A 10,892-nucleotide genomic window follows, 5' to 3' on the forward strand; every position below is an offset into this window, starting at 1 on the left:
CTGATGAGAAGAGACTGAAAACCCACATCAGACAGATGCAAGCTGGCCCCTGTTTGGATCCTAATGTAAACAAATCAATTCTAAGAAGACGTTTTTGAGACAGGGAGATTTGAACGTGGACTGGGCTATTAGAAGATAGTAAGGAAACATTAATTTTATCAGATAATATCTCGGTGGTTATATTAAAACAAAGTCTCCCCATCTATTAGAAGTTTTTATAGATAAAATTGTATTTTGGATTTGCTTATAATACTACACTCTCTCCCAAAAAAGTGGTGGGAAATAGAATTGATTCAACAATTGTAATCATATTGAAAATTTTGAAGTTCAGTGCTAGATATCGAGGGGTTCGTTATACTTATTCTCCCTGCATTTGTGAATGTTTGAAAATTTCCATAATAAAAAACATGGGTTATTAATAATAGAGATGGTAGAAACCTTTTAATTAAAATCTTTAACATATACACTTTCAAAACACCTATAAAGCTATAATACAAAAAAGTAAGATACATAGATTTCTCTATACCCATCTTATTTCTAACGTATTATCACAAACCAGTGCACTTTGGGATACCATACAATTCTCTAGAGGTCATTGTTGTATTTAGTTATTTATGGTTTAATATTTTGGAAGTTAACTATTCCCTGCTGCTAATTTAGTTAATCATGACCTATTGCTGTTGGGGAGGAGGAAGAGACATGAAAGAAGTAGTATAATGCTACTGCTCTTGGGAGGATAATGCTTGAGACAAAACATATGTACATTAGAGGAACAGAGAAAAATTGAAATCTAGTGTAACCAACAGTAGTGCTCTCCTGTTGAGTGCTAGGCACTGAGCAGCGGTGAATGAGACAGTCTCTGCCTTCAAGTGATTTACAGTCTATTGGAAAGATAGATTCATGACACTACCCTTTATTATAGTTATTGATGATAGAGGCAGAAAGTAATTTGCGAATACAAATGAAGAAGTGGTTGATTCAGCCTGAAAAAAGCAAGGAGAGGGCCAGGTAGAGTCCCAGAGAAGAGGTGGCATTTAAGAGGAGTGTTAATCAAGGATGACTAGGAATATGCCAGCCATGAGGGAGGGAAGGAGAGTTGGAGGCGGGGAGCAGAGTATTAAGAGGCACGGTGCAGAGAGGGCAGCAGGGCTCGAGGGGGAGCAAAGCCCACTTGAACAGCACGCAGGATGCCTTGGTGGTGTGCTCGGAGGAGGATGGTGGAAACAGCAGTCAGCGCAAGTCCGGGAAAGATCCTGTGTCAGACTAGGAATCATGGACTTGGTTCTGTAAGTGCAGAGGAAGAACTTGATCAGATAAGTATTTTGGAGAATTAATTCATGTTCAATAGAGCGGGTGGGTTGCTGGGAATAGGAAGAACGAGGCAAAGACATCAGGTAAGGTGCTTTCTCGAGAGTCTGCGAGAGCAATGCACGCTAGCGAAGCACAGCAGCACGCAGAGTGCTGAGAGGCAGGGCAGCACGGGGGCGTTTTCATTGCTCACCTTTTTTCTCTTTCCCGTTGGAAAATTCTTGTAGGTCGCCAAGGTGCTATGGTGGTACTACTTCTCCAAATTAATAGAGTTCCTGGACACAATTTTCTTTGTTTTGCGGAAAAAAACCGGTCAGATTACTTTTCTTCATGTATACCATCATGCCTCTATGTTCAACATCTGGTGGTGTGTTTTGAACTGGATACCTTGTGGGCAAAGTAAGTTATTTTGTTAAATTTTTGGTTCTGGGTAATGGATCTTGCCAGAGCTCTAGTGAGTCTCTTGTACCGAGCACTGCATGCGGTTCGGGAGGGAGGACAGGGTGGCCAGGCGTGGCCGGCTGTGTCACACGGGGAAGTGCCGGTTTGCCAGGGGCCAGTTAGCTTCTGATACTGACAAAATCTGAGTCTTACCTTAAATTTTAAAAATATTTTCTTTTCCGTGCACCAAGTGTCCGATGCCCAGAAGCACGTACCTCAGCTGGAGCAGTTTTACTCCAGTACCTGAGACTGTAGAAATAAATATAGCATCTTCCACAATCACCACTTGGCCATGGTATAGATTGAGTCGTTTCAATTTTTAGGGCTTGTTTTTAAGCAGTGGCTTTCAATTTTTTTTTTTTTTTACTGAAAACTACAATAAGAAATACATTTTATATCACAGCTCAATGTACTCATTCATATGGATATATTTTGTATGAAACAAATTTCATAAACAATATTTATGCTGGCCATGTGTGATGTAATTTTTTTTATTCTATTTCACTTTTTTAAAAAGCTGATGACAACTCGCACTATGCTGATTTCACAGTTCACTAATGGGTCAGTTATGACCTGCAGTTTGAGAAACACTGAACTAGAGAGAACAGTACTTTCTATTCAATGTTGTCTTGTACCCAAGAATTTAAAAATTATTTTAAATGATTATTTTACCCATTTCCAGATGAGAAAATCAAAATTTACAAAGTCAAGGTAACGTATCCAAGGGGACATAGCTAATAGGGGTCCTCTAGCTCCACAGTCTCTTCTGCCACAGGATTGACAGCTCACAGACCAGCCATCTGGACCCCAAGCTCACACATGGCGCTCACGCTGTGCTGGGCACTGTTCTGAGCCCTTTACACATATCGATTGATTTAATCCTCACAACAGCGAGCTCCCTGTTTCCAACAAATAACCCATCTCTGACATCTCACCTCTTACAGCTAAATCCTTTTGACCCTTAGTTGACCCAACATAGAACTTAGCCCTTTCTCCTTGGTTTCCTGAAACACCATCCACCCGTGTTGATGGCGGTTATAGAGAAGATTTCATGAAGATGATGTCAGAGGATGGGGGAGTGCTACAGCACAGCTTAGCACAGAAAATATCCTAAAACTGGATTTTAGCTATTCCTTGTCCTAAAAGTCCATGAGATGGCCCAGCCACTGGGAAGGGCTCATTGGCCAGTCTCTCCTCAGTTTCAGCCTTTTCTCATCCTGCTGGACCCTCTCTCTCCTCCATATTCTCTCACCTTCCCCAGCATCTCCTGGTTCCTAGGTCCGTTTCGGGTAGGTTTTATTTACTTAATTATAAAGAGCAACGAATTTTCCTTGCCTCTTTAGCACCCTGTTTAGCTGTGTACTGAAGGCTCTCTTTCTACAATCAAAATGGCCCATCAAAGGTTTAGCTAGGGCCGGCCCCGTGGCTTAGTGGTTAAGTGCGCGCGCTCTGCTACTGGCGGCCCGGGTTCAGATCCCGGTGCGCACCGATGCACCGCTTCTCCGGCCATGCTGAGGCCGCGTCCCACATACAGCAACTAGAAGGATGTGCAGCTATGACACACAACTATCTACTGGGGCTTTGGGGATAAAAAGGAGGAGGATTGGCAGTGGATGTTAGCTCAGAGCCGGTCTTCCTCAGCAAAGAGAGGAAGATTAGCATAGATGTTAGCTCAGGGCTGATCTCCCTCACAAAAAAGAATAAATAAAATAAAATAAAAAAGGTTTAGCTAAAGCAAAGACACTTCTTTCAAAGAAATTCTGCCACCAGCTTTAAGCTGACATTTCTTTTTCTCCGATTAGCTGATAGTAATGACAGTTAAAGAGATAGTAAAGACTTTGCACATCAGGAATTCCCTGTGTGGTTGGCACTCCGACTGAAAAGCTATTCCAGGTTAGTCCTTCTATCTAGGCAGCTTTTGATGAATCCTGGAGTAATAGCACGATATTCGGGTGATTTTTCAGGGTGAATTTTGTTAGCGCCATATTTGTTATTCGTCTTCAATTATGATGCACCGGAAGAATCTCACTGGACAAAGAGTCAGTCCTACTTTCTAGAAGAGCAGTAATTGCTATGTTGTCCTTTTATAGGTTTCTTTGGACCCACACTGAACAGTTTTATCCACATTCTCATGTACTCCTACTACGGCCTTTCTGTGTTTCCCTCGATGCACAAGTACCTTTGGTGGAAGAAGTACCTCACACAGGCTCAGCTGGTATGTTAGCCCTTCTTTCAGCTCTTCTCCATGTGAGGCAGCCAGATATCCTCCTGGATGAGAAAAGGAAAGAGGAATCTGCCTTCCTGGAAAAGTCAGAGGCTTTTCTAAGTGTGATGAGGCTGCCTATTTTTCTCTAAAAATGGCCTTTTAAGAGTGAAACCTTGTATTAAAACATCCTTTGTGGGGCCAGCCCCCTGGCTTAGTGGTTAAGTGCGCACGCTCCGCTGCTGGCGGCCTGGGTTCTGATCCCGGGCGCGCACCGACGCACCGCTTCTCCGGCCATGCTGAGGCCACGTCCCACATACAGCAACTAAAAGGATGTGCAGCTATGACGTACAACTATCTACGGGGGCTTTGGGGGAAAAAAAAAAGAAGAGGATTGGCAATAGATGTTAGCTCAGAGCCGGTCTTCCTCAGCAAAATAATGAGAAGGATTAGCATGGATGTTAGCTCAGTGCTGATCTTCCTCACAAAAAAAAAAAAGAAAATCTTTGTGTATGCAATTCAGTTAGCTTATTCCTTGCTTTGAAATGTAGACAGATACTTTTTTGTGTGAGGAAGGCTAGCCCTGAGCTAACATCTGTTGCCAATCATCCTCTTTTTGCTGAGGAAGATTGGCCCTGGGCTAACATCTGTGCCCATCTTCCTCTACTCTGTATGGGACATGGGACGCCGCCACAGCATGGCCTGATGAGCGGTGCGTAGGTCCATGCCCAGGATCCGAACCTGGGAACCCTGGGCCCCCGAAGTGGAGTGCAAGAACTCAACCACTACGCCACTGGGCCAGACCCACAGATACTTTTAAAGTTAATGTCTATGTTAAATCATTTTTATCTAAATAATTTCAACTGCTACTTTTCCATGAGAAAATTAATAATGGGCAATTATATATACTTACAAATATAATTTCAAATAGAGTTTGTGGACAGGCTAGTGGGCTGCTTCAGTGTTTTCTTGTTTTATCCCTGCAAAATTTAGGGAGTAAGAGTACAGTCATGTGTTGCTCAATGACGGGGATGCATTCTGAGAAATGTGTTGTTAGGTGATTTTGTCGGTGTTTGAACATCACAGAGTGTACTCACACAAACCTGGATGGAATAGCCTGCTACACACCTAGGCTTTAGGGGACTAATCTTACGGGAGCACCGTCGTATATGCCGTCTGTGCTTGACTGAGATGTCGTTATGCAGCGCATGACTGTAGTTGATTTCTAAATGTATAAAACTTGAGAGGGGTTTTTACACAGCTCGGCCTGGTTCCCTCACGGTGCTGCCCTTTCCATCCCTTCCAGGTGCAGTTCGTGCTCACCATCACGCACACCATGAGTGCTGTCGTGAAACCGTGCGGCTTCCCCTTCGGCTGTCTCATCTTCCAGTCTTCGTACATGCTTACATTAGTCATCCTATTTTTAAATTTTTATGTTCAGGTAAGTTAAATGTAACTATTCAGAAGTAAAACGTAACAGACTGCGTATTTTTGCATCATATATGTTTAATTTTACTGATTAAATATTATAGCAGCACGTGCTAATTGATGGATTCAAGTGCCAGAGGTGCACAAAGTCAACCGTAGACCTTGCATTCCTACCTCCTCTCCCCACATCCTCCTCCTCCTCGAAGGATAACTGCTGTTAATAGTCTAGCGGGCATTCTGTTAAACATTTTTCAATGCCTGTATGTAAAGTTCTATCAAAAATATTATGCATTTGTATCACGTATTTGTACCATGCCACCAAAGTCTGACGTCTGAAAATTAAACACTGTGTATAGTAAGACAGATCCAGGAAATTTATGTGAATGGAGAAAAATATGGGCTAAATGAATATTAAAAAATTGTTTCCATATCAGCTACTGTGATGTTGCAGACTCACTGTTTATTTGGAAAAAATTCTTTTAAGGCAAACCAGTGTGGAAAGGTCACATTGACTTTTTCTGAAGTGTCATTTTCTTTTTAATTAACAATTTAAATGGAAGAGAGCTTCAAAATGCAATTTCAAAGCAACTCCGTTATGCAGAACTGATCAAAGTGGAAACAGCACAGGCCTCAGGTGGCTGTAGATTTTAAATTGCTCTCCTTTGTGGGCTAGGGAAACAGAAAGCTTCTGAAAAAAATAAGTACATTTATATTCAAAACAGTCCTTTTGAAATTGTATTCAGCTGTATTTTCTTCTTCAGACAAACAAGTGCTTTCTGACTTTTTAGTTTGCACTTGTTGAAAGTCAAGCCATAGTGGTTTTATACAAAGTACAGCTGTGGGAACTCAACTTTTGACAGCTTTTCAGCTCTTGTGTCTCTGACGGATTGGCTAGTGTTTGCCTTTTATGAGATAGAAGTTTCCTTTGAGAATTTTTAAAGAAATAACCATTGATAGAACCAAACAAAGCCACACACACACACAAAAAAGGCAGAATGTTAAAGGAAAGCTCACGTTTTGGTGCGTGGTGTGGAAACTTGGAGAGAAGCGTGTGGCCGGGCAGGGCACGCACAGCTCTGCCCCTACTGTTGGCTCAGACTGAACCTTAGTCCTTTATGGCTGAGTATATTCTTTTAGTCTTGACCCTTGTTAATACTACTGCTTAGAAAAAAAAAAAGATAAAAATGAGATGAGATCAGGTATTTTTGTCTGTGTAGGAAGGATATGCAAAAACCAAGCCAGAATCCCAGGTACTAGTACTTTTAAAGTAACAGCACTTTTTCACTTGTATTGTTAAAAAATTATATCCTTAAATAAGTCATAGGGATGTAATGTACAGCATGGCAACTATAGTTAATAGTACTGTAGTGTCTATTTGAAAGTTGCTCAGAGAATAGATCTTAAAAGTTCTCATCACAAGAAAAAAAAATCTGTAACTATGTATGGTGACAGATGTTAACTAGACTTACTGTGGTGATCATTTTGCAATATATACAAATATTGAATCATTATGTTGTACACCTGAAACTAATGTATATCAGTTATACCTCAATTAAAAAAAGCTCAAAAAATTATATCCTTTCCTAGTAAGCAAGTAATGCAGAATAATTTTAATGCTAATCCCATAGTACATAATACATAAATACTAACCTAATGTAGATAAAGTGAAAGAAACAACCTTTCATTAGAATTCATGCATTTATCTTGGTTTTACCCTATTTTTATTTTTATTTATTTATTTTGTGAGGCGATCAGCCCTGTGCTAACATCTGCCAATCCTCCTCTGTTTGCTGAGGAAGACTGGCCCTGGGCCAACATCCGTGCCCATCTTCCTCCACTTTACATGGGACACCACCACAGCATGGCTTGCCAAGCAGTGCATGGGTGCCCGCCTGGGATCCAAACCAGCGAAACCCGGGCCGCTGCAGCAGAGCACACGCACTTAACCGCTTGCGCCACCGGGCCCCCCCCCCCCTTTTTTTTATTTTTAACCAGAAGCTTAAAAGAAATGCCATACTACAAACAAGAATTCTTATTAGTCCAGTACCTGAGAAAATCATGCACTCTTTTAGACTATATGCCACATTAGAGACAAGGTCTTATTAAAGAATCCTTTTTTCTTTCTTTTTCTCTTCAAAATACACACATCTAACAGACATACCGAAAAAAGCCAATGAAGAAAGGTATGGAAGAGCCACCTGCAGGAAAAGAAGTGAAGAATGGTTTTTCCAAAGCCTACTTCACTGCAGCTAACGGAGTGATAAACAAGAAAGCCCAGTAGACGTCGAGGAGCAGACAAAGCATATAGAATAGCCTAACAGATTCGCTTGTTCTAAAGCAAAGACTGATTTGAAAGTTATATATGTTTTAACATAAACTAATTTCTTTTGAGTTTATAAATCATTTGTACCCGGAATGTGTTAATATATTGCTATTAGGTTAATCTGTTAACTGAATGCTTCCGTCAGCATTGAGGTGAGGCTGAACTCTGCAGACCTCAGAACCGGTGCAACTTCTCTCTCCTCCCCTCCTCCCTGGACTCAACCCTCCCCAGAAACTGTCGTCATAACGCCTTATACACAGACAAAGCCAGGAAACATAGAATGTTGTTTTTCACAGCAAGTCTTCAAATAAAAAGTTAGAGTTTTCTTCAGATTAAAATGTTTAAAACAAAATGTTAATTGTCTTCTAAGTACAGGGTATGTTCTAATCTCTATTAAGCAATAATTGTCAGTGCATAAAGTAATCAATCATCCATTTGTTCCTTTAGGAATCAACTCCAGAAAATATTAACATGAGATCATAAATGGGAGATCTAGCAAAACTTTTCTCTCTTAAGTTAGAGTCTGTCTGTCAAATTCCCACAACTACTCTTAATTCGCAACTTAGTGATATGGTAATGAAATGTGTATTTTTTATTTTGAAGATTAGTTTTTTTTAAGAAGAAAGAAAATCTTCTGCCAAACCCTCATAGCTCAGGGGCTTTGGATAGGAGTTGTTTCTCAGTTTTAATTTGGTTTCCTTAATTATTCACATATTCATGTCTACCTCCCCCGTTAAGTTACCCTAGGTTAGGATATAGACAGACACAACACTCAGTATTAAAAGCAGGATCTAAATCTGGATGCTCATTTCCTTTCTGAACAGGAACTTGAGTCCAGTCTGCCCTTTTCCTTAGAATGATATACTGCTGGAATATTTATAAATCAGAATTAACAGAGCTGTGGGGGGTGCAAAATAGACATTGAATTTGTCAACTATTTCTTGTGAGCCTACTTCTGAGTATTATCCCCAAATACCTGCTATCACTTTGCAGGTTAAGCTTTTGAAAATAGGAAGAAAAAGATGGAGGACTATGAAAAGATTCCCACACTGAGCCATGGCCTGGTCAAGAGCCATGATTACAAGTCATTTGGCAAACCCAGCACACCTTTCTCTGCTAAAGTAATGCAGTCTCTACTGAGAACCCAGCACAAGAGCAGAGGAAGGCGTTCATGAGGACTTCCCTTCCCCCTCAGTGTGGGACTGTTATTTACTATTAAATTGTACCAAGAATGGGAACAATATTTTCTAAAGATTTGATGTTTTATACCCGATAAAACAAGACTTGGCAACTTGGACACTTGATCTTCTTTCCTACTTTCTTCTTTTTAAAGTTAAGTTTTTAGGTCATAATGTTGACATCAAATGCTTAAGTGCCAGAAAGGCGTTTTCACGTTACCCCAACACATTACAGTCTGTTTGGGGTGCCTTTCTGTCTTTGTGCCATTTTTTTCCTGAGCTCCAGTTTTTAAATTATTTTTCCTGTTTTTTTTTTAAAAAAAAAAACAAAAAACATTGACTTTTGTTCTGACATGGTACTGACTCTGCTAACTTCTCTTTCATGTCAGCTCCCCCCTCGGGATTCTGGCCCCTTTCTGAAAGGTGACTGATCCTAGTCTAGTCCTCATGGTGAAGGTGCTATGCCCTCTCACTTCCCCTTCTCTACCCGCTGACCCATCTCTATTGAACAGACGTCTTCTGTCTGATGCCCACGTACTCTTGGATTTATTTTTCTAGAAAGTTTTCTAAAACTGACTTGCTCTAGGGTGCTCAGTCCCCATTTCCATCACATTGTAACTGTGTGCTGTAAGTATCGTTCTCTCCCAGAAACTCACTGTAAAATAAGGGCTAGCTTTGAGTATGGCTGTTATTGCTCCTCCATGACAAAACATGGGTTGGACTAAGCAGCAGCCCCTTGGAGCGACTGGACTCTGGTTCAGTTTTAGGTCTCAAACACGGGCTAAAATCTGTTACCCCAGTTCATTCCAGGTAAAGATGAGACTCAGACGTCACTGGTCATTCGCTGTATTCAGCTTATTCTTAATTGTCAACGAGGCCCTCAAGTCTCACCACTCAGCATCATACCTGCGATTTTGGATGCTCGCATGGGCTTCATATCTGCATAGCAAGGAGGGAAGCCATCTTTCAGAATGACCAAGTCAAGCAGCTATAAGTACAAGGCAGCTTGAAACTTCTCAGATCAAAGGGAAAAACTTGGGTAGTTTACACTTTCAAGCTGAATTTAGTTAGAGGTTTCAGGAAGCTTATTTCCAATTTGGTCTTTAATTCTAGAGAAGGTTAATAAAACACTTATAGCCTTAAACCATTCAAGGGCTGCTAAAAATACACAGAGATGTCTTAGCCACAAAATTGGAATCAGGTAAATATTTTAACCTGTCATTGTGTTGCAACTTTAAAAAACAAAATGTTTACTTTGAATGTGATTTTCCTAAAAAACTGTAAAAAAAAATGTGTATAATCTGTTATGGGAAATGTTTTTTTTCCCAAATAAATTTCCTCTTATTAATAGGAATAAAAACACTTAAATGAATAGTAAGCATATCTGTTAATAATTCCCACAATTTTTTAAACAAAATAGAATATCTACTTAAACACAGAAATCAAACAAATTTTCAACCTATCAAAATTATATATTGAACTATTTAGGCATTTGGAGGATAAAGTCCTCCTCATCCCCATCAGAAAGATATTTCTTATTTTTATTTTAAGGCATAACGGTATTTACTGTGATGGGCAGAATAGCACTTTGTGTATAAGAGATCATTCTAGTTCTTTCCAATATCATTTTACAATGTTTCTGGGGGCTTCCTTATTTGGAAAATAAGGATATCACTTTTGTGGTTTTCCTTTGAAAGTACTTACATCTTAAGAACATAGTATCATGATTGGGATGGCTAGGGAGGCAGGAGAAGTCATTTTTCTTTGTAGATAAAAAGTATTCTGTATGATTGTTGTATAATAAATTGATTTTTACACTAAAGTAAAGCCAAGTTGTGAGTTTTCTTATTTGGTTCAGAGAAGTTAAAATATGTGCCTGCAAGGTATTCCAAATGACCTATTACTCAGGAATTTTTTTACACAATAAAGTGATATTTTAGCAATTTCAGACATTTAATTATTCCTTCATTTCAATAAGCAATGGTCTTTTATCTAACATTATTACCTTTAC

At 39.9% G+C, this 10,892-nt stretch overlaps 1 protein-coding gene across 1 annotated transcript in view; it reads left to right on the forward strand.

Annotated features, from left to right (window-relative positions):
• Positions 1-10,274, forward strand: part of ELOVL2 (ELOVL fatty acid elongase 2) — a 54,464-nt gene extending 44,190 nt beyond the window's left edge. Inside the window, exons 5-8 of the mRNA XM_058555267.1 lie at positions 1,536-1,707; positions 3,840-3,964; positions 5,259-5,393; positions 7,536-10,274. Of these exons, the coding sequence (XP_058411250.1) occupies positions 1,536-1,707; positions 3,840-3,964; positions 5,259-5,393; positions 7,536-7,661 (558 nt within the window). The 3' untranslated portion in view covers positions 7,662-10,274. The remainder of the gene's footprint in view (positions 1-1,535; positions 1,708-3,839; positions 3,965-5,258; positions 5,394-7,535) is intronic.
• The last annotated feature ends 618 nt before the right edge of the window (positions 10,275-10,892 follow it).

This window comes from Diceros bicornis, chromosome 14 (genome assembly GCF_020826845.1).
Source record: "Diceros bicornis minor isolate mBicDic1 chromosome 14, mDicBic1.mat.cur, whole genome shotgun sequence".
Taxonomy (NCBI): Eukaryota; Metazoa; Chordata; class Mammalia; order Perissodactyla; family Rhinocerotidae; genus Diceros; species Diceros bicornis.